At 32.6% G+C, this 24,220-nt stretch overlaps 1 protein-coding gene across 1 annotated transcript; it reads right to left on the bottom strand.

Annotated features, from left to right (window-relative positions):
• Positions 1–13,922: 13,922 nt before the first annotated feature.
• On the bottom strand, positions 13,923–15,792 carry LOC124929696 (F-box protein CPR1-like). Its single transcript, XM_047470097.1, has 2 exons — positions 15,636–15,792; positions 13,923–15,182 (listed from the first exon to the last, which is right to left on the bottom strand). Exon 2 carries the CDS (start codon positions 15,177–15,179, stop codon positions 14,088–14,090), a length of 1,092 nt encoding a protein of 363 aa, XP_047326053.1. The 5' UTR covers positions 15,180–15,182; positions 15,636–15,792; the 3' UTR covers positions 13,923–14,087.
• Positions 15,793–24,220: the final 8,428 nt, after the last annotated feature.

Genomic DNA, 24,220 nt, shown 5'->3' on the forward strand with positions numbered 1-24,220 from the left:
TAATGGGTTTATTAATAAAATGAATAACGTAAAACGTGTTGCATATTTATACTAACCACGGCTAATTAAAGTTTCAGATAAAATAGATTTTTTGAAGCACATTTGAGTTCAGTGCAAATGTTGTTCTAGAAAATATTGTACTACCGACATATTGCAAATTTGCAATCTGGACTATTTGTAATATTAACGATTTCTTGTAAATTTAATTGCGAAGGCGGTATATATGCTAAGAAAAATTAATAAAATCCATTTTTAACAAAAAAAAAAAATTAATAATGTAGTTAGGTTAATGCTGCAAATCACAAATTTTTTAAGTGATATTATAAATTTAATAAATACCAAAAACCTCTGCTTACTTTGACTTCTTCGGGTATTTATTTTGCACAATCAATAATTCACCAGGTTGATGGTGGATGAAGAGGAAACTGGAAGGCATCTCAGCTATCAATGAATATGAATGACATACAATAAATGATGATCTCCAAGGACCTATTTAATTTATATACTTTTTATTACATTAATTTCTATGGATTTATTTTGAGTTGTTTCAAAGAGAAATTATTGTTTCAAGGCGAAATTAATAACATTATGTCATTACTTCAATATTATCGAGACATCAATATGGAATTAATGATAAAAAGTTATCATGATAGTATATCACGAGTTTTCAAATGTTTTTAATTTTTTTACAATAAGATACTAAAATACTAAGTAATTCTATTAAGATGTCGATCCTTAGCAGCAGAATTTATATTTAATGTTAAATGTTTGTGAGAACAGAACCAAACAAAAGAGAAGCCATAAAGAGAAGATGTGTTGTTCCTCTTCTAAATTCATACAGGTAAATTAAATTGATGAAAATTAAGAATGTTTTAATCTGGATTGTATATTTTCAATAAATTGAATGACTAATTGTCTACTCACAAATAATTTTGAACTAAGTTTTTAGCTTAAAAATGTTATTATTATAAAAGATTATATTGTTGTCATGATTGTTAACTCATTTCAATTAAAATATTTTCAATAAGATTTAAATTTATAGACTCCAACCTTTTAAATACAAAGTCTATGAAATTAACTTACCGTTATGAGTTATGAATGTGTAGAAGAAGAACTTTCATGATTGTGAGTGTCATATTAGTTTTTTCTTATTTAAAATAAAAAATAACTTTCTTTAATACCAAGATGACTTAGTATATAAAATAAGAATAATGATAGAGGGGCGACTAGGGCAACGACTCCCCCGTGGCATGTCAACGTGGAAAAAAATTTAATTCATTTTCAAACCTCAGAGCGCCATGACACTTCGTATTTCTATTAACCCCATAATCCAGAAAACTCACAAAATCCACAAAACTATTGCGCACGTCTGAAGATTCAATACCATAGCCATCGTTCGTTCTCTTATTGTCGTCGTCGTTCACCTATCGTCCAGTAAACCTAAATCGTAGTATTCTTCTAGTTGCCTTCTCTGTTCTACGTTTTTGTTCTACATCAAGTTCAGTTAAAACTCTTCCAGTCGCATTTCAGTTCTACCTAGCCATCGTTCGTTCACTTATCATCACCGTCGTTCATCTATCGTCCAGAAACTATAAACCGTAGCCAATCGCCTGCTCTTTTCTACATTTCTGTTCTACATAAAGTTCAATTAAAACTCTTATAGTCGCATTTTCGTTCTACATCAACTTCCGTTCTTGAATCTCAAAATGAAGGATAGAAGAAATGTCAATTCTTCTAAACTACTTGAGTACATGTGTTTTTTTAATTTGTGACCTTCTATGATGTTTAAGATTCAGAAAAATAAATTGTGGTCTTTGATGCCTCGAAGAATAACGAAGCCAGGCAGACTAAGATCCAAGCAAGGAAGAGTCCAAACGAAGCGAACGAATCTAAGAAAAGGAAGGTTGTTTTTGGCACAATTAGAATCCCACATCAGAAGATAATGGGAGTGAAAGAAGTTTCTTAGTATATAAAAGAAACTATATTCACAATTAGCATAAATCCCACATCGGAAGATGATGGGAGTTGGGGAAGTTTCTTAGTGTATAAAAGAAACTCTCCCCTCTTTGGTTTATTGCACCCAAATTTGTATCTCTTCTTCCTTATTAATTGATAGCCTTAGTGCTCGGAGACGTAGGCAACATTTTGGCCGAACTCCGTTATCAAATTCTGTTAGTGTGTTCATTATTTTGTTTTCTTCTTTTGTGGTTCTGTCAGGGTTTTTCCCCAACAAGTGGTATCAGAGTCGAAGGTTCGTCCTTGGCATGGTGGAGTCTTCAAAAGGGGCGTCAACTCCTTCGTCATCCTGGACGAGGACACCGATGTCGAATTTGAAGTTTGCGGTGGAGATCTTTGATGGAACTGGGCATTTCGGCATGTGGCAAGGTGAGGTTCTAGATTGTCTTTTTCAGCAGGGTCTAGATGTTGCTATTGAGGTTAGAAAGCCAGATGGTATAGAAGAAAAAGAGTGGAGTATCATGAATCGGTTGGCGTGCGGAACAATTCGGTCGTGCCTGTCTAGAGAGCAGAAGTATGCTGTGAAGAATGAAACTTCTGCACAGAAGCTGTGGCAAGCATTGGAGGACAAGTTTCTGAAGAAGAGTGGTCAGAATAAGCTCCTTATGAAGAAGCGACTGTTCCGGTTTGAATACCAATCAGGTACTACGATGAATGAGCATATAACTAAGTTTAATCAGTTAGTAGCGGATTTGTTAAACCTTGACGTTAGGTTTGAGGATGAAGATTTGGCTTTGATGTTGGTATCGTCCCTTCCTGATGAATTTGAACACTTAGAAACAACGTTACTTCATGGGAAGGGAAATGTTTCTCTTGATGCTGTAAGTTCTGCTTTATATAGTCATGAATTGAGAAAGCAGGATAAAAGGAAAAGCAAAATAGATACATCAGATGAAGCATTGATGGTCAGGGGTCGTCAGCAGAGCAAATCAAAAGGGAAAGGAAGAAGATCTGAAAGTAGAGTTGCCAAAGATGAATGTGCTTTCTGTCGTGAGAAAGGACATTGGAAGATTAACTGCCCAAAGTTGAAGAAGAAAGAGAAAGATTCTGAAGATGCGAATGTTGCAGAAAACAAAGGTGATGCAGATTCAGAATACTCTTTATCGATGTCACACACAACATCACATCCTGATGCGTGGATATTGGACTCAGCCTGCACTTATCATATGACACCAGTTCGAAAGTGGTTCTTTGACTTTAAGGAGCTAGATGGTGGAGTTGTTTACATGGGAGATGCTAATACATGTAAAATAAAGGGGATAGGTTCAATCAAGCTGAGGAATGAAGACGGATCCACCAGAATTATTAGAGATGTTCGGTACATACCGAATATGAAAAAGAATCTCATTTCTTTGGGGGCCTTGGAGTCGAAAGGCTTACATGTGAAATTGGAAAATGGAGTTCTTAGGGTAATATCTGGAGCGCTAGTGATGTTGAAAGCTATCAGGAAGAGTAATAATTTGTATTATTATCAAGGTAGTACAGTTAATGGGACATCATGTGTATCAACTTCCGGGAGCAGTAAGGAGTTAGAGGCAACAAAGCTATGGCATATGCGATTGGGGCACGCTGGTGAGAAATCTATGCAAACTCTTGTTAAGCAAGGATTGTTGAAAGGTACAAAAGTTTGTAAGTTAGATTTTTGTGAATATTGTATTCTGGGAAAACAAAGGCGAGTAAAATTTGGCACTGCTATGCATAATACCAAGGGTATTTTGGACTATGTGCACTCAGATGTCTGGGGACCTGCCAAGACTCCTTCTCTTGGAGGTAGACATTACTTTGTTACTTTTGTTGACGATTTTTCCAGAAGAGTATGGGTGTTTACGATGAAGAACAAATGTGAAGTGTTTGAGATTTTTCTTAAATGGAAAACTCAAGTTGAAGACGAGACAGGAAGAAAGATCAAAATTCTCCGGACTGATAACGGTGGAGAATACAAGAATGATCCATTCCAGAAGTTATGTCAAGAGTGTGGCATAGTTCGACACTTCACAGTTAGAAAAACACCACAACAGAATGGAGTATCGGAACGTATGAACAGGACATTGGTGGAGAAAGTTCGATGTATGTTGTCTAATGCTGGGTTAGACAGGAAATTTTGGGCAGAAGCTGTGTCATACGCTCAACATTTGGTAAATCGCCTACCATCATCTGCACTTGGTGGCAAGACTCCATTAGAGGTATGGTCTGGAAAACCTGCAACTGATTATGATTTTTTGCATATTTTTGGTTCTACTGCATATTATCATGTAGTTGAATCAAAGTTGGATCCACGAGGAAAGAAGGCTCTTTTTATGGGATTTACTACGGGAGTTAAAGAGTATCGCCTCTGGTGTTTGGATGCAAAGAAAACCATTATCAGTAGATATGTTACTTTTGATGATTATTCAATGTTGAATAAGGTAACACCAGACAAAATTGATTGTACTCCGCAACAGGTGGAGTTTGAGCAGATAAAGATGAGCCCAACTAGAAGTGACTCTCCGACGATAGACGAAGAGTTAAATGAGGAAGAGGTTCTGACCCAAGAACCTTCAGAACAAAGTGAATCAATTGTTGTTAATAGGCCAAGACGAGTTATTCAAAAACCAGGTCGGTTTGTTGACATGGCGGCCTATGCACTTTTAGTCGTAGATGATGTTTCATCCACTTTTTCAGATGTCAGTCGAAGTACTGAAAATGGAAAAAGGAGAGGTGTTATGGAAGATGAAATGCAATCTATTCAGAAGAATGAGACATGCAAGTTGAAGCATCTACGAAAAGAGAAGAATGCTATTGGTTGTAAATGGATCTTTGCTAAGAAAGAAGGATTTCCTGAAAAATTTGATGTTCGCTACAAGGAAAAATTGGTAGTTAAAGACTACGCTCAGAAGGAAGGAGGTGATTATAATGAGATACTTTCTCCTGTTGTTAAACACTCTTCCATTAGAATTTTGTTGGCCTTGGTAGCGCAGATGAATTTGGAGCTAGCTCAACCAGATGTGAAGACCGCAGACATACACGGTCATTTGAATGAGGAAATCTACATTTATCAACCAGATGGATTCAAAGTTGCTGATAAAGAAAATTGGGTTTGCAAGTTGAACAGATCATTGTACAGGTTGAAGCAATCGTCGAGACAATGGTACAAGCGACTTGACAAGTTTATGATGGAGCACAGGTACACAAGAAGCAGATTCAGTTCATGTGTGTATTTGCGCAAGTTGCAAGATGAGTCTTATATCTATTTACTCTTGTACGTTGATGATATGTTGATAGCATCAAAGAGCCAATATGAAGTTGACAAATTGAAGGCTCAATTGGGTAAAGAGTTCGAGATGAAAGACATGGGGAAAACCAAATCTAATTGTTTAGATTTGGTAAACATCTTCCGCGTTTGAGTCGGCGCTGAAGAGCGCCAATTGGAAGCACTGAAGGACTATTTTTAATATTGAAGAATTAGTATTTGGATATTGTGCTAAGGTGGAGATTTGTTGTTTTTGGCACAATTAGAATCCCACATCAGAAGATAATGGGAGTGAAAGAAGTTTCTTAGTATATAAAAGAAACTATATTCACAATTAGCATAAATCCCACATCGGAAGATGATGGGAGTTGGGGAAGTTTCTTAGTGTATAAAAGAAACTCTCCCCTCTTTGGTTTATTGCACCCAAATTTGTATCTCTTCTTCCTTATTAATTGATAGCCTTAGTGCTCGGAGACGTAGGCAACATTTTGGCCGAACTCCGTTATCAAATTCTGTTAGTGTGTTCATTATTTTGTTTTCTTCTTTTGTGGTTCTGTCAGGGTTTTTCCCCAACAAGGAAGTTCTCTGACAACGCTGCAACTTAAATGTAAGAATCGATTAAAACATTTTAGACAATGAAATGAAATGTTAGGCAATGACTGTTAAAATGTTCATCTTCAACTGTTAGATATTACAGTTTAGGTTATAAGACATTACATTTTATTATATGACAATACAGTTTAATATATTAGACATTACAGTTTAGTATATCCGACATTACATTTTAATGTATAAGATACTGCATTTTAGTTTAAATGATATTATAATTCAGGTTATAAAATATTGCATTTTAGTTTATCACACATTACATTTTAGTTTATAAGACATTACACTCTGGCGAAGAAGAGAACTCCCCATCCATAGAGAAAACAACCCACACTCCCTACGAGGTTGAGATCTCCATTTATAACAGAAAGGTTAAATGATAAAACAAATGTCAATAAGCTTGTCACTCTAAAGCAAAATTTGAATGAGCCTCTATACTCAAATAACCACTCGAGCATAACTCGGTGGATGTTGTAGGAAATGCAACATGAAAAGTTTCTTGATGACAATATAATTAACGCATGGGTCATTAAATTGAACAAGACTGCACAAAATCCCTCGTCCTCTTCCAATAAATGTCAGATCTTCTTCTCAGCATTACACAATGTAAGTTATACTATTTCTTACAACATAATCATATATTTGTTGTACCTATGCTTTCTAACACATTGTTAATGTTCCACAGTCCATCTTAGATTGTGTAGAGTCTATATATAACGATACACTCAATGATGAAGTCAAGACATTCAACATTACCCTTCAAGATCTTGATCAAGCAGACCTTGTAAGTGTACTTATAAATACTACATTTCATGTGCCTAAGACTAAATTCACATTTATTATGTGTAGATCTTTTGCCTCTATGTGTAAGTGATCAATTTTACTTAGCCATTTTTAATATGAACAAGCACGAACTCAAAATAATTGACAATAAGAAACTCCCCGAGGGTTTACCTATGATGATAAGTCTGCGATAGTTCCGGGGATATTGAAGAAATTTATTGATTTTTTGCACTCCATGAAGTCTCCAACAACTAATTTACACTCCACCTACAAAATGAAGTTATTATCCATGCCATGACAATATAACACAAACTACAACGGTTGTGAAGTGTATCTCATGCATCATATAGAGATCTATTTTGGTGAAGAAAGTCATTGGAGTGTGGCATAAAATTTCCCGACTACTTCACTCAAAAACCAACCATCTCAGAACTCATATTTCTTTGTAACTCTTTGTTAATTATACTTGAATACTATCACATTGTGTATAAACTTGTAATGTTATGTTTTATTAACCTGAACTGTTATGTTTATTAAATTGAAGTTTAATGTCTGATAAATTCAATTGTAATGTCTGATACATTGAAGTGTAATGTCATTTAAACTTAAGTGTAATGTCTGACGAACTCAACTAAATTGTATTTTTTTTGTAAAACTCAACATTAACTTTTTTTAAAACTCAACTAAATTGTGTTTTAAACTGAAATATAATTTTTTTACACTGAAGTGTAATGTCTGATGAAATCAAGTGTAATATTTGATACACTGATGTGTGACATCATATATCATAAAATATCATTTCTTTTACACTAAACATTAACGTTTTTAAAATTCAAGTAAATTGTGTTCAAAAATGAAATTTAAATTCTAATATACTGAAATATAATTTCTTATATACTCAAGTGTAATGTCTGAAGAACTCAAGTGTAATGTCTGATGCACTCAAGTGTAATGTTTGAAACACTAAAGTGTAACGTCTGATATACTAAAGTGTAACGTCATATTTCATGAACTATAATTTATTTTACACTAAACATTAACGTTTCTTAAAACTCAACTAAATTGTGTTTCAAACTGAAAATTAAATTCTTATATACTGAAATATAATTTCTTATATACTCAAGTGTAATATCTAATATATTAAAGTGTAATGTCTGATACATTGAACTATAATGTCTGATGCACTAAAATATAATTTCTGATACATTGAAGTGTAATATCTATGATATTGAAATATAATGTCTGATATACTAAAATGTAACATTTTGATTCACTAAAATGTAGTATTTACAAATATTTAAAAATATCCAAATATATTACAACATACAAAATGTTCATACAATTACTATCTTCGGGATATTTTTGAGAGGACAAAAGTTACGTGAAGGAAAATTGAGTCGACACTTGATCATTCCAATGTTGTTGTTGTATTGAATCCTGAACCTTTCAATGGAATATTGTTTATATTTTGTGTGTGGTCGACCTCTAAACCTTACTCTCATGGGAGAGTGGATCAATTTTGTTGGTGTAGAAGGTGTTGGTGAAGAAGGTGTTGGTGTAGAAGGTGTATGTGTAAAAGGTGTATGTGCAGAAGGTGTTGGTGGAGAAGCTGACGATTTCGAATATACAATAAATTTTTCCTTCATTTCTTTTACCACTTCAACCAAAATAGAAGTATTATGATCAGATTGTGCTACAATTTGTTGGAGCTCTTGCATCATTGGATTAAGATAGTTATACCAATTTCTTTCAATGTCAACCATATCAAAATCATAAATGTTATTGATACTTTGATAACCTCTTTTCAAATCTTTGAACTAGTGGTCCAAGATATAATTATCTGACACCTTATTCACTTTCATTCTTCTCAAAATCGCCAATATATGTCTGCACAACAGCCCTCTAAACTCAAACATTTGATATTGACAGTTTACAGAAGTCTGCATTGGGTGAAGAGTACTTTTATTGAAATATCTCTCGAATGTTCTCCATCAGTACCTTATGGTCTCCACCACTCCAAATATAGTTGTTGTCCCGACGTCTTCAAGTATGGAGGTGTCGCAAAACATCAACCATTTCACCTCATTCTAGAACAACTTAAAAATATCGTTAGTATATACATTCTAAAATTGCATTTCTAAGGAATACCCACTCACAATTGAAATACTGTAATTATAATATTGAAAATCCAATTTCTTTTCTTTCTCTATGTTCTTCTTAAGTGCCATGTCATATTGCTCAACAAATTTCTTTAGGGATGTTTTTTAATGTTCAGAGTGATCATAAAAAGCATTCATACTTTCACTTATTTGTGATGTTGATATACCTACCAGAAGTGACAATTAACATACACAAAAATATATTTAGCTCTTTCTACGTGTAAGGAGTTCAGCCAATTATTGTCTTGCAACTCAAAGTCTTCTATCATTTTCGGCCAATTCTCTTTACACTACTCGATTGTGATTGAGTTATAGACAATATCCTTGAATGTCTTTTTTATACCTTTATACTGAGCATGAGTAGACAATTTTATAGGGAGTTTCTTCATTATATGTTAAAGATAAAAACGATGATGGGTGTTCGACATACCTTTCCAATAGAAATGACCATTGATCGACATTGGTCAGTGATTATTACCTTTGGAGCACGTCCGTTCATATATGTCAACCAGACTTTAAAAGTCAAATAAATTACTCTTAATCCTCACTAGACAGTAAACCACATCTTAACAAAATCGATTGTCCATGATGATTAACTCAACAAAAGTAGCAAAAGCCATATCATAGTGGTTTGTCAAATATGTTGTGTCAAAGGTGATGACTTCCGAGAAGTACTCATAAGAATTTATGCATCTTCCATCAGCCCAAAACACATTTCTTATCCGGTTTTTCTCATCCAGATCATAAACATGAAATAAATTAAACATCTATTTTGTATTTGGTAGAAATACTAAGAAAGCACTTCAACATCACTATTTTATAACCTCAACCGTCTAGCTTCAAAAATATAGTTTCTACAACTTTTCTCATTAAAAGTCAAATTATCATATCTACCAATTTCAACTACTAATGATTGAAATGTTTTTGCCAAAGTAATTCCAACTTCGTCATTTAAATCCAATATTCTCTTCACAATTGTATCTAGAACCTTGTGAGATATAAGATGTATCGACTTTCCCGAGCTCAAAATATGGTTATGTTCATTGAAGACACTAGTAATCTCAAAATTACCTTCATTCCTAACTGCAACGTTTATCTTACCCTTACAGTTCGTCTTGGTAGAAGGGTCTACATTATAAAATATTTTTCCTCTTTATAGAACATGCATCACTTTTGGCACAAGCAATGGAGAACCACTTTTTCTTGTCATACGGACAATTCCTTACTCCTAACTTAAAAATGACAAAACCCTTTAATTGAGCATAGGCGATATAATATTCATGAAGATCCTTTTCATAATGAAAAGTCATTCCAATAGTGGGGATATAAATATCGGTGATTTGAACATCGGGATCCATGAAACTACAAAATAAGAGAGAAAGTGTGTTAACAAAAATTACACATCAGTTTAAATGACAATACACTTTAGTGTATTAGACATTACACTTCAGTATATTAGAAATTACACTTCAGTTCATCAGACATTACACTTCAATTAAAAAAAATTACATATCAATATATAAGAATTTAAATTTCAGTTTAAAAAACAATTTAGTGGAGTTATAAAAAAAGATAATAATTAATATAAAAGAAATTAAATTTCAGTATATAATAATTTAAATTTTAGTTTAATGATATTACAGTTGAGTTCATCAGATATTACATTTGAATTTAAATTACGTTACACTTCAATGTATTAGATATTACACTTCAGTGTATCAGACATTACACTTTAGTATATCAGACATTACACTTGAGTTAATCAGACATTACACTTTAGTTCATCAGACATTACACTTCAGTGTAAAAGAAATTATATTTTAGTATATAAGAATTTAAATTTCAGTTTAAATAACATTACATTTGAGTTCATCAGGCATTCCATTTGAGTTTAAATGACGTTACAGTTTAGTGTATCAGACATTACACTTCAGTATAAAAAATTATATTAGTGGTATATAAAAATTTAAATTTCAGTTTAAAACACAATTTAGTTGAGTTTTAAAAAATTTTAATCTTTAGTTTAAAAGAAATTACATTTGAGTATATATGACGTTATACTTCAGTGAATCATACATTACACTTTAGTGTATCAGGCATTACACTTCAGTATATTAGACATTACACTTTAGTTTATAAGAATTTACATTTCGGTTTTATAACACATTGTAGTTCAGTTTTTAAATGACATTATAGTACAGTTCAAATGACATTATATTTTAGTTTATTAGACATTACAATTAAGTTTATCAAACATTACACTTCATTTTAAAAAATAACACTAAAGTTTAGACATTAGTTCACTTTAAAATGAACATTACAGTTTAGTTTATTAGATATTACGCTTTAGTTTTACAGATACAATTAAATTTTAAACATTACAGTTCATAAATTACAGTTTAGTTTAAAAATAATACTTGTTAACGTCTTCTATGTGGTGGTCGTCTTTTTCGCAGTTTTTTTTTCGCGATAGTCGTCTTCTTCATAGTGGTCTTCACGATGGTCTTCTTATTAGTGATGTTCTTAGTGCTCATCGTCTCTACAATAGTCGTCTTCTAGGTTATCGTTTACTTCGATTTGGGTTTCTCATTGAGAGAGAAATTTAAAACTTGAACTTTTGAGCTCTTTTCGATAGGAGAAGGTTATGATTTTTTTGGGGGAATTATTTTTTTTTTTAAATTGGACAATGGATTAAGTATGTAGCCCGCAAACACACTTAACCATTTAACTAGGAGCAGAATTTACCGCCTAACGGACTTGAACCCAAGAACTTAGGGTTAGTATCCACCTCTTATTGCCGCTAGGTTAAAAGATAGGATAGAGAAGGCTATGATTTGATCTAAACTGAAGAAGAGCGCACACACTCACTTTATTTTTTCCATCGTGACTTTTTTCCAAATGGCTGACAAGTGGGGGAGTCGTTGTCCCCATAGTCACTCCCTTATCTCTCATAAAATAAAATAAGTACATTTATGGAATGTTTAATCATAATAAAAAAACTTAATAATGTTTGAAACCTTTTAATTTATTTTTGATAATTAGTCAAAATGTAAAGACATGAATTAGGTCGGGGTGGCTGGTAGTTTTAGGATCCTCAAAGTACTTTTAAGATATTTTATTTATACTAAGTAACTTTTATCAAATAGTTCATAAAATTTTATTTATAGTTATTAAATTATATTTATATTTGTGTGTCTTGATACATATTTTTTAAATAAAATTTTGACTACATATTGACCAACGAATTTTCTATATCTAACTCATTTAGAATCGATCTTAGTGACATCCGTTAACCATTTTTATTATGTGCAATTGGTTCGGTTCGGTCGATTTGTACGCCCAAATACACAAACAACTCGTTAAAGTTAGTTTGAGAAAATTCTCAAATCATCGATTTTTTATTTAACGAATAAGTGAAAGAACATGATGTTATTGTCTTCAAACGTTGTTATTCCTTTTCTTTTATGTAATTTTCTCTTTCTTTTGTAAATATATTGTTTCTTAGCATCAACGTCAATTTTTTCTTATTGTTCATTTGAACCTCTATTTTTCCTTTATTTTTTCTATGTTTGTAAGTGATGGGAACAATTCGAACACCCTTCTTTTTCATTTGTTTATCACTCTTTTCCATAATTGATGATTGGACTATTTCATTTGATGATGACTATTTGTGAGCAATGATTACCTCGTTTCCTAGGACATTCTTAAGAAGCTTCCCTTTAGTTGTACCAGAACATAACTAAAAAAAATGAGTATGTTTTAGTATTACTACCCGTAGTGTTATCAATTATTGCCTCCTTGCTTGTTCCAACTTGCCTTTACTTGTGCATTCCCTTACTTCAACTTTACCCGAGTCTGCTTTCCTCTTCTCATCTGCACTTCCATCCCTTGATTTTCTCTCTTGGTTTTCGGTAGTATTCTTGGCAATCTGATTATCAGTTTTTTTTGTTACTACCCTTATTTCTCCATAGATTCCTCATTTCTCTCTTTTTCTCTCTTTGGTTGTTCTCTTGGCTTCTTTTATAGGTTGTCATATTCCTGATTCTCCAGTTCCGTTTCCTTGACCATTCTGATCCTGAGATTTCTGGTTTTCTGATGTTATTCAATTTCTTTTGCGCATTAAGTGATGGAATGTTCAAATGTATTGCACACTTGTATGGTCGTCATTCATATGCCTATGATATAAGAATCGTCATTTCTGTCAATTAATGTGGATGATCTAGGAGTACACTTCTTGGCTAGAATTCAATGCTAATTTTTTCTTTTGTGACTTTTTCATATATTTTAGTATTTTGATCCATATAGAGGGGTTTTCCAGAAGACTAGCAAAATGAATAAGAGCCTAAGCGTTGTACATGTAAGGTAGAATATTTATGAGGTTGATCAAGATTTGGGCTATCTCCTTTGAATGACTGTTAAATTTCATACATTCTATCTAATTTTTCTAACTTCATGTAGTTATGTTCAATGAATGTATGCCCATCTTTCAAAATGAGATCTAAGTTGGACCCCTCCTTGAACATTTAAAAGTACAACCCATACGTATTAGAGAAAATATTTTCTAGTCCATCTTTTTCCCATTGTTTAAATAGAGCATTCATAGATATATGTTCTTACCAATGAGATTTCTATCTTATAAAATTTACATCAACTTTCTCAGGAGGAAGTTTAAACTTAAAGGGTGAGTTAAGGATTTTCATTTTAGGATTGTATGCCCCCAACAAATGTTTGTCCACTAATTTTCATATATTTTGCTCATTTTACCTCCACACATTGTTGACTTTTCAGAATTTCAGAGTGATTGTTGGGGGATAAAAATGAGATTGAAGTAGTATGAATGAAATGTTTGATATAATATAAGATTTACAAATTGTTTAAGTTAAGTATTTCTTTTTATCTGATTTTATTTGTGGATAAATGTATTTGTTTTTATTTAAATTAAGGTTGGTTAATACAATTTTGATATAGAAGTAGAATTAATTACATCATTAATCCATTATATTTATATATATGTTAAATTTATTAATAAACTAAAAAATATTCATTTTATATATAAGAACTTGCAAAAATGAGTTAAAGTAAAAAAATTAAAATTAAAAATAATTAAGATGAATAGTGTATGAGAAAATTATTGTAGAAGCCCAATAAATGTGGAAAGAAACTTTGAATCCAGAGAAATTCTAAATAATACATCACATTAATTTCATAAGAAAACTATCTTATAATCTACCCACATATTCAATTTCTCCAATCTTCTAAAAGATTTTTCATAGAGTTACTAATATATGAGTTACTTAAACATCAATACAGACTAGGCTTTCCACACAAATGTCCGCTTCAATAAATTCTTCGATACCATGAATCCTAATTTCCTCAAATGTCTTCTCTTCTAAATTATACCAACCAAGTCTCTCATCATCCAAGTTCAATAGTACTTTCTTACCACATTTTGAATAGGCAATAGGTACCATAGTGGATTGAACCTGGAAAGAAAAAGTTGGTGACCATGTAATTAACTTCGACCAATGTTCATTCTCTCCACCATATTCCTTCAGCAAAAATAAATCCATAGTCAATGAAAGGTAACGAGAACAACTTATTGAAAGACATCCTTCTAAATTATCCAAAAACAAGCAGTCATAAGGATCTTGACTCTCCGGCGGTGATATTACTCTATATTTTTCTGTCCTGAAATCAAAGGCAACAATCATCCTTTTATTTTGTGAGTCCAATTTCATGTCTGATATCCAGTGCATAGCTCCACCAGCCACAGAATTTCCAATGCTCTCCGTACTCGGATAATAAGGAAACTTCTCCGACGTATGCCACGAATCTGTTTTCATACTATAAACCTTAACTTCATAATCGGGTTTTCCAAATAATTCTTTTAAATAAAACGCAAGTCTCACAACTTTGTAATCATCATTGATCTTATCGTAACCAAGTCGATAAATACACTCTTCCGAAACGGCATCGTCAGGGTTATCAATACATGTGGAATCCAGATTAAAACACTCTCTCGTTGATGGATTCCATAAAACAACATAGTCAGCGTTCTTAGCATTTGCCATACAGATCAAGCCATCACAGGACCCGCAAAACTCAACTTCAGCATGACTACAAATCAATGGAATGTAATCGACCTCGGCCAGTTGAACAACGCTACCATCTTCGAGGGAATCAAAATCCACCTGAAAGATATCTTGGTTCTCTAGGAAGAGTAAAAGGTTCTTGGTTTGAACTGGACTAGTGAGATGCATTTTGATGAAAGAGGGGCTACTGATTTGTGCAAGCCAGAATTTAGATAAACACTTTAAACGGAGCAAAGACTTAACAGGTAATCGGCTAAATATGTTTGTTAAAATCTCATTAGGAATCAAAGACATCTTCTGCAAAATAAAAATTATATCAAAGTTGTATAAAGTTTAGTAAAATTAAATTTATTCCATATAAAGAAAAATATGAAAATCAAAATGTAAACAACGATTTGATCTAGAAATGTCCAAAGAGGAAAGGTATAAGATATATTAATGTCCAAATTAATCAGATAGTTATAGATTTGAAATGTTATTAGTTATAAATTCTAACACATTTATTACTAAAATAGAGTATATCACCCATGCATGCATTCTAGATTAAGCTACTCAAAAGCAAGAACACATTCTAAATTAATCATCCATATGTCTCATGGGTTTAACTAACATATCAGTCTACTAACATTATAAGATAACTAATAAATGAAAACAATCAAATGAAATGAAAACAATGTTTTAAGAATAACACTGTCCGAAAAACTCATTCATAAATAAATCAAAATGATAGGTGAGTGTAAGAAGTGGTACCTCTGGACGGAGCTTGAGCTGTGTTGACTAGGGCAGACTTAGAACTTTTGATGTTTAAATAAGTAAAGAAGAAGAATAAGTGTTGACGAAGGAAGACTTAGAACTATTGACGTTTAAATAAGCGAAGAAGAAGAATTAGGTTTAAAGACGGCGCCAATCTGGAGAAAGAAAAGAAAGAAGGGTAAACCTAGAAATATTGGGCCGTGGGACGCGTGCATGCATGCTATTATTATATTGGGCCTAATTTATTATTATTATTTTGGGGTTGCTTTTCGATTATGTTATGTTTGTTGATTTTAACAATTTTGTTTATAAGGCAACCTATATGCATTCTCTATCTTTATGTCTAAATTTTTCAATATTATATTTATTACTTTTATTTTATCTTTTTTTTCTTTTCTTTTTATATTTAATTTATTATATATATATATATATATATTTAACTTTTTTTTTTAATTTTTTTTATTATAATATATTAACCATTTATATCTCATTTTATATTATATATAAATATTAATTATATTTGACGATTTTGTATTTTAATATTATTACCCTTTTCTATTTCTATAATAAATTAAAATTTTAAAAAAAAAATTAACTTACAAAATTTTAAAAATATATAAATATATATATATATTATTAACAAATTTAGGGGTCATAAATTTGAATTTTTATTTGGCCCCAATCTTCATTACCGCCTGCCTAGGGGTAGAAAAAATATCGATATTAAATGTATATCAAAAATATCGTTATTTATTTGATAATGAGTAGCCAATTGATTTTCAGTTTTAAAAATATACAAACATATTTTTGATTAGGATTTCGTTTTGGTTCGTAGTTTGGTGATACTTGAGAAAAAAATTACGCGCTTCATCCTTCGTACCCGTTTTAAAACGGTCTTTACTTTTATAAAATCCTGGTTTTGAAAATGGGTTGTATAACGTTTTATTTTAACAAATTATTCTTCTGGTTCTAGACATGTGTATTTACAAATGTAACAACAATATTTAAATGTTGGTACTTGTTGCTAATAATGATGACTATGAAGGAATATACCTAAAGAATATTAGTTTAAAAGGTATTAGAGTTTAAAAATAAATCATAAACGAGCCCTTATAAAAATATTTTTGTGGAAAATATTCCAAAAATATTTTTAAATCATTTTCTATTTTTTTGGATATTTAAAAATAGTTTGATATCCCAAAATTACAAAAATAATTTTGGAAATTAAAAGTGCAACCAAACAGACCTTAAGACCGGTGTCCTCCGTCTTGGGAGCGATTTTATCAGTCGGGGCTAAAACCCTCGATCCTAAGGTTGGGACTCCCTCGGGTCTCTCTTAGGATCCTCAATCGGAGTGCTGAAATCACTAGTACTAGTTAGCCTGTGACTAACTTCGTCGGTCCTAGGTTTGGAAGTTCTCGGTCGTGGCGAGGCTCCTCGGTCCTAAGTTAAAATCTTCGGTCAGATCTCTGGGTCCTAGTTGAAAATTTTCAGTCGGACCTCTCGGTCCTAGTTAAAATTTCTCGGTCAGACCACTCTGTCCTCAAGAACATCAAAACTGCAGGTTTTGTAGTTTTTATTGAGGCTTGAATTCTTTGACCTAAATTCTTAGGTAACTTCACATAGATCCCATTATCATTATGCACGTCATCTTGAGGTGTCATTTGATCGGGTTGATAATCCATTCAATCAAAATAGTTTTGATGTAAAAATTCAGTTTTTTGTTTTTTAGTATTAATGAAGTATAAAAATTTTGCCAATTGCTTCCTTATAATATGATGTTGTTTTGGCTGTTTTCCGGCCAATTGTCAGCATATGCATCAATGATGAGGCTAGATATATGAGAAATGATTAAGAAACAACGAAATTTCATCTTTAAAAAAATCAAAGATGGCTATGGATGCTTATCCACCCAGCATCGCGAGGAAGACAAAGACGCATATAAAAAGGACAATGTTTCGGGCTTCTGCGTTTGAACTTCAAGGGAGGTCAAAATGACATCGTTTTAGGGTGCGCCAGCAGTCACATAGCGTTCTGTCTATGTTCTGTCTGCGTTGGAGGAGACGACGTTGGAGGAGCCGTTTGGCGATCTGCTGCTTCATGCACGCGTTTTCTTCTATTGCAGCGGGTGACGCGGACAACTCTTGAGCGTTGAATGAAAATCCAGCACCTATTCGAAGGGTGTAATTTCGGCTGTAACCCTTCTTGTAGATTTTATTTATTTTCTTTGTCCATTATCTCTAATTAATTTTGGATTTAATTATTACAATAATTAATCCAATTAACTATTTGATTAGGTTTGTTCTTGGTTTTAATTATATTGATTTTATTAATTCAAAAATAATTAAAATAATTAGTTTTAAATTTATAAATTGAATATATAGATTTGTAGTGCTTACCATTTCTCATTCATTTTCGTTCATTTTTTTTTTCCAAATATCTTTATTATATATATATTTATAATTATAATCTAGTATATGTATATCTATTTAAAAATATAAAATCTTTTTATTCTCCATAAGTAATGTCTTAATTACAATTTTGTTTCAATTTGTTTATCATATTTTAAGAGTGAGATGTGTATTTATTTTATAATTATAATTATAATTATAACTATTTTATATCTATTTCAAAAATATTTTACAAATTAAAAATAACCAGAAGTCTTAACCACTACTCGATAAAAATTTATTATGTAATCTAGCCACTAAAGTTTGGTCACCTAAGCATGTATTTTATTTTAGATAGTTGCATTTATTTGTAATTCTATATATTTAATAGAAGAACAAATTTTAAAAGTATAAACATAAAGTACCTTTAGAAATTTATTATAAATTATGTATTTATAATTTTCAAAATTAATTTATATTTTATTATATGTGACATTTTTTATAGTGATATGTTGGTTAAGAAAATTAAAAAAAAAAAATTGTTATTATTATTACTTTATATTTTATATAAAATAGAAGAACAACACTATTATTTTTTTTTGTTTGTAGATCTACCATAGTTATCCCTCAATTACTAAAAGATTCAATATAGTAACTCCCTCAATTACTAGGTCCAATCGCAAATGAATCAGTAACCATTATAAGTTGGAGATCATGGAGGAGCGGACGTCTCCGAACTCTAAAGCTACTTCAGAAGTAGCCCTGACTCAATCTGATGTAAACAAAGAAATTTTTGAAGACTTTGTGTGATGTCTCGAAGCTCATAAATCAGATGATCATGATCAAGACAATTTTGCTAAAGAACAATTTCAATCTTCACAAAGAGATAAAGTCTTCAAATGAATTTCTCGCCCTCCAGATGCTCGAAATTTCTAAATCCCTCAATGTTCAAGAAGCTGAGTGAATCGAAGATGCTGACGCAGTCGCTCCACGCTTCTAAGCTGAAGAAGATGCGGCTGCTAAAGCTGCTGACATTGCCCTTGATAATGATAAAAAGGAGGAAGGTGGCAATCAAGGGGGAACCGAAAGAGGAGGAAGATCAGGCAGCTGCGGTCGGGGTCCTCGAATTAAAAGAAAACCAGACTGTGGAGGTGGTCGCGGTGGAGGTGGTCGACGAGGAAGTCATCTACAACAAATTACGTTCGGCGATAAAGGTCTCGAAGACTGAAGATTCAAGATTTAAAAGGGAGTGATCTAAAACCTTGTATATCTTATGTTTTTCATATTTATATAAATATATTGATTACCATTTAATCTTATGTTCTTAACTTAATTTTAACCTAGTTTTAACATCATTAAAAGGGGAAATTGTTAGATTAAATTAAATAAAGAAAGAGAAAAATTAATTAAGGAAAAATATTTTAAAAACTTAGATTAATAAGTTTAAATAAATACAACATAGTTTTAATGATGAGTTCATGAACAAAACTAAGTCGTGAAATTGTCTATGTGCAGGTACAGCACAAGACGCGTGAGCAGACGTCTAACTTCTACAGACGGGTTAGTCTGAAGAAATGCGCAAGCCGACATCTAGATTCTACAGACAGGTTAGTTTGAAGAAGTGCGCGAGTAGACGTCTAGCTTCTACAGACGTGTCATTCTAATATGATTCGCCATCATGGTTTCCTCCATTGATTTGTACGGGTTTCTCATTATTTTAATCATATACGTAGATGGTTAGTTATTAAATGATAAAACGTTTTTTGACGTTGCTTACCAACCTATGGGCAATAACAAATTTTACTGTCACTCAAAATTTTTAATTGAGATTATTCCGACACCACATGATTGGTTTGTTTGGCTTACAAAAATTTTCACTCAACGTTATGAACTCAAACGAATTCGTATTTTGAGTCAATCTCAAGAAATTCAAAATTATTGAATCTACTTAATTAGAATTTTAGTTTTGCAAAGTTGTCGTACTATTTAGTATCTATATTCTCATTTATTTATTTCAATTTTTTAAATGTTATTTTGTATTATATACAAATTAACTATATCTGACTCTTAGTTTGAATTAATAAGAATTAACTCCTTATCAAAAGTTAAAGTGTAAAATATTGTCAATAAAATCAAAAACAATTAAATAAAAATCTAGTTGTAACGATGAGTAGTGATGAAGTCTAGTAAGTCGAACAAACCTATCAAACGATCATCTACATATATTGTCAAATGTTATATCAAATGATAATTGGTCATCTACATATATTATTAAAAAAGTGAGAAACCTATAAAATTATGGGAGGATACCTCTAAGAGGGTCTCCAAATGAAAGACCTATTTTAATGACTCTTTATTAAAAAAACAAATTCTATATGTCATGTAACTTATTCTAATTTGCTGCTAAGAAGGGGACCGATAATGACCTGAGAAATGAACCAATAATGACCTAAGAAATGATAATCAACAAACGACCCACCACTAAGAACAAGTGATGAAAAATCTGATAGAGCTAAACAATATGTCGAATTGAAAAAATCACAACACTAACTTAAATCTGAACAATGAAGATAAACCAAGGCACCTTCTTCGATGAAAAAAAAAACTATCTAAAGGGACAAAAAAAAAATAAACTTCTTAAATTGAAAAAATAAATAATAAAGTGTATTTATAACATAATTTTGACATTAATTTATAAATTAGAAAAAAAAACTCATTTAAACATATATACTTATATAACTGAGTAACACGTATAAATTAATAAAAAAAATTTAAACAAATTAGCTCAGGGGCTAATAAACTGTGTTAATTTTTTTTTTAAATAATAATATTTTTAATTAAATATTTATTTTTTCTCTAACAATTAATTTATTTATCTCTTCCTATTTATTTCTTGCTCGTCTATTCATATGTATATTGGCAATTTGATATTGGATTATTTTAACTTTATTTTCTTTTACTATTTTTATATTAACATAGATTATTTTTAAAAAATTAATCTTTTATAGGACTAGTATTTGAATATTATAGTTACTTATTGTAATGACAGAAATAGTTCCATTCTTATTATAAGGTTTTCCTATGAATTATCCTTTTAACATGATAAGATACTAATTTATAATTTTAGGGTTCAATTATTTACACACATATTGAAAAATTTGATCAAATCACCATTAAAAGAGGATTATTCTCAAAAGTAACTTTTATAATAAGAATTTGCATATATAATCATTTTTTAAATTTGGACAATTTTACCCTTATTATTAATTTTTTTTATTCATTTTCCCTCCCTTTCACGGTTCCCCGTTTCACTTTTCTCTTCTCCTTTCCCTCTCGCCCCCGATCCAACCAACGACTCCTGCAACCCCCGCTTCTCCCTTTTATCTCCCCGACTCCCCAAGCAACGACGAGACCCACCTGCAACGACAAGACCCACATACAACGGCCACTTACAACACCGGAGGACGACGAGATCCAACAACATTGTCGTGTAGACCCGACCAACTAGAATCATCACCTTTAAAATGGGTATGCTCATTTCTTTCATTCCCATTTAACTGAACACTCAATATGTTTGGTACGTTTGAAATGCTGTGTCAAAATAGGTATATTTACTGCACTACCCACGCAAATTCAGTGGCGTCCCACGACCCACGAACGATTACATCCCACGACCCACGCACCACCACGACCACGACCCACGCACGATTGCGTCGCACGCAATTTGAGTGGCGTCCCACGACCTACGCACCACGACCACGACCCATGCCACCCACACACTATTGTGTCACCACCCATGCACTATTGCGTCCCACGACCCACACCACCCACGCACTATTGCTTCCCACGACCCACTCACAATTGCGTCCCATGACCCACACAATTTGCGTTTGTGTCCCTCGATAATACCACGCACCACACCACGATAATATGGTTTTGTTTACTACACTAACATTTCAATTTGTATCAATTGCATATCCCACTTTATTTGTTAGTTGTTTTATCTCTATGATGGAGAGTGGAAGATGATGATGGTGTTAGTTATTTTGTCTCAAGTTCATGCGTAGGTGTGTCTCTATCCCTAAATACTATATATGACGAATTAACTAACATTGTCTATGATGTTATTCGTGTGGACAAATTGAGATATGATTTAGTGTTCAAAGTCAAGTATAATTTGGTTTTGAAAACTGCTCCTCCTGTTGTTATCCGATATGATAGAGAAGTGATGTTCTATGTAAAAGAAATTTCAACTTCACACCACAAGTTTCACACTCCTTTGTGTGTCTCTTTAGTAGAGAAGTCATTACCTTCACACCCAACTAATGAAAGTAAAATACCAGTAGAGGAGGTTTCTGAATTCCCTATATTTAAGCAGGATGTCTTATAAAGTCAAAATGACATACACCATGTAGATGAAGAACAACAAGTCCCATGTTTTTGTCCGAGTGAATTGGTTGCTAGTATTCCTCCTTCTTTTGCACCCCGGCAACCCATCACTTCCCATATTGAGTTTTTTGATTCATTTGAATCAATCGAGGTTGAAACACATTCTCAATTAACCATTGAAAGCGGATTGAAAGTGGGTACGTTTTTTAGGGAAAAAAAGAACTTCAATTGAAGGTACATAGATATGTGATGGCTAATCATTTTAAATTCAAAGTGGAAAAGTCAACAAAAGATCTTTGGTTTGTGAAATGTGTGAATGAGAATTGCAAGTGGAGCTTGCGTGCTGTGAAAGGAAAATTCCAGGAGATGTTTGAGATTCGAAAATTAGTAAATGAACACGCATGCTCAATTTTGACGAGGCAATCACCATAATGGGTAATTGTGGAGTGCATCAAACGTAAGTACATGGACCATCACCATGACCACATGCCTAAGAAAATAATGGAAAACATGCAGACAAGCTATGGGTTTAAGTTGACCTATAATAAGGCTTAGAGGTCCAGGGAAAAAGCCTTAATGGCGGTGCGAGGAACTGTGGAGGAATCCTATGGAAAATTGCCATCATACCTGTTCATGTTGGCAAAGAATAACCCAAGTACCATAACTGACATCCAGACGGATGAGCATGGTCACTTCAGATATATGTTCATGTCCCTAGGCTTCTCAATTAGAGGTTTCAGGTATTGTCATCCTGTATTGTGCGTTGATGTCAGTTTTCTTAAGCACAAGGTTGAAGGTTAACTATATCCCGTTGCATTTGGCGTTGTTGATTCGGAGAATAATAACTCTTGGACATATTTCATGCAACAACTAAGGGTGACAATTGGAGTAGTCCTGGATCTCGTCTTCGTATTTGATAGACACCTAAGTATTGTCAATGTCTTGTCCGCGGTTTTTCCAAAAGTACATCATGGTGCATGCACATACCACATCAAAATGAATATTATGGCCAAATTTAAAACCGATAACTGCCACATTGAGTTTGATATGGTTTCACGCGCATATACAGTGTCACAGTTCCATCAACATTTTGACAAGATCAAGGCTAAGGACCCTCAGATTGCTACTTATCTAGAACAAATAGGACTGAAGAGATGGAGTCGTGCATTTTTCACTAGTTTTCGATACAATCAAATGACAAGCAATTACGCTAAGAGTTTTAATAGTCAGAGCAGGATGCTAGGAAATATCCCATAAGATTCTGAAACTTACCTTCCTCCTATTATCAGATGCGAATAGATATTGATAAATGAAGAATATGAGCCCCATCTTCCATGAATCCTCTTTATTAGAGCATTCGATGAAAATGGTTTCAACCTCTTTCAGTCTAACATTCATTTTACCCTTAAAATATTTGCGGACAAGGGTGAATATTCTTCAAGCTCCATGTTTTCCACCAAAGAAATCTGCCAAAGTTGAGGCCTGTCACTAAGATATAATCCTTCATGCCCCAGCAGACCTCCTCACCATTGACCAAGAACCTTATCTCCTTCGAATTTGAGCTGATTTTTCTAATAAGCATCTGATGGAGTATGATTCCTGAAAAAATAATGTTGGGTTTTGAATAGATACTGGAATTGGGTCTGCAAAGCCCTATCCAAAAGATCATGGTGAGTAAACTTCTCCTTTATCTTTGCCAAGATGGTGCCGGTGGATTTCCATGAAACACGGCCAATAAAATCATTAATAATAGTTTCGGTTGGTGCCATCTGAAAAAACAGTAAAATCATATACACAATGTAA

The sequence above is a fragment of the Impatiens glandulifera genome, chromosome 1, assembly GCF_907164915.1.
Source record: "Impatiens glandulifera chromosome 1, dImpGla2.1, whole genome shotgun sequence".
NCBI lineage: Eukaryota > Viridiplantae > Streptophyta > Magnoliopsida > Ericales > Balsaminaceae > Impatiens > Impatiens glandulifera.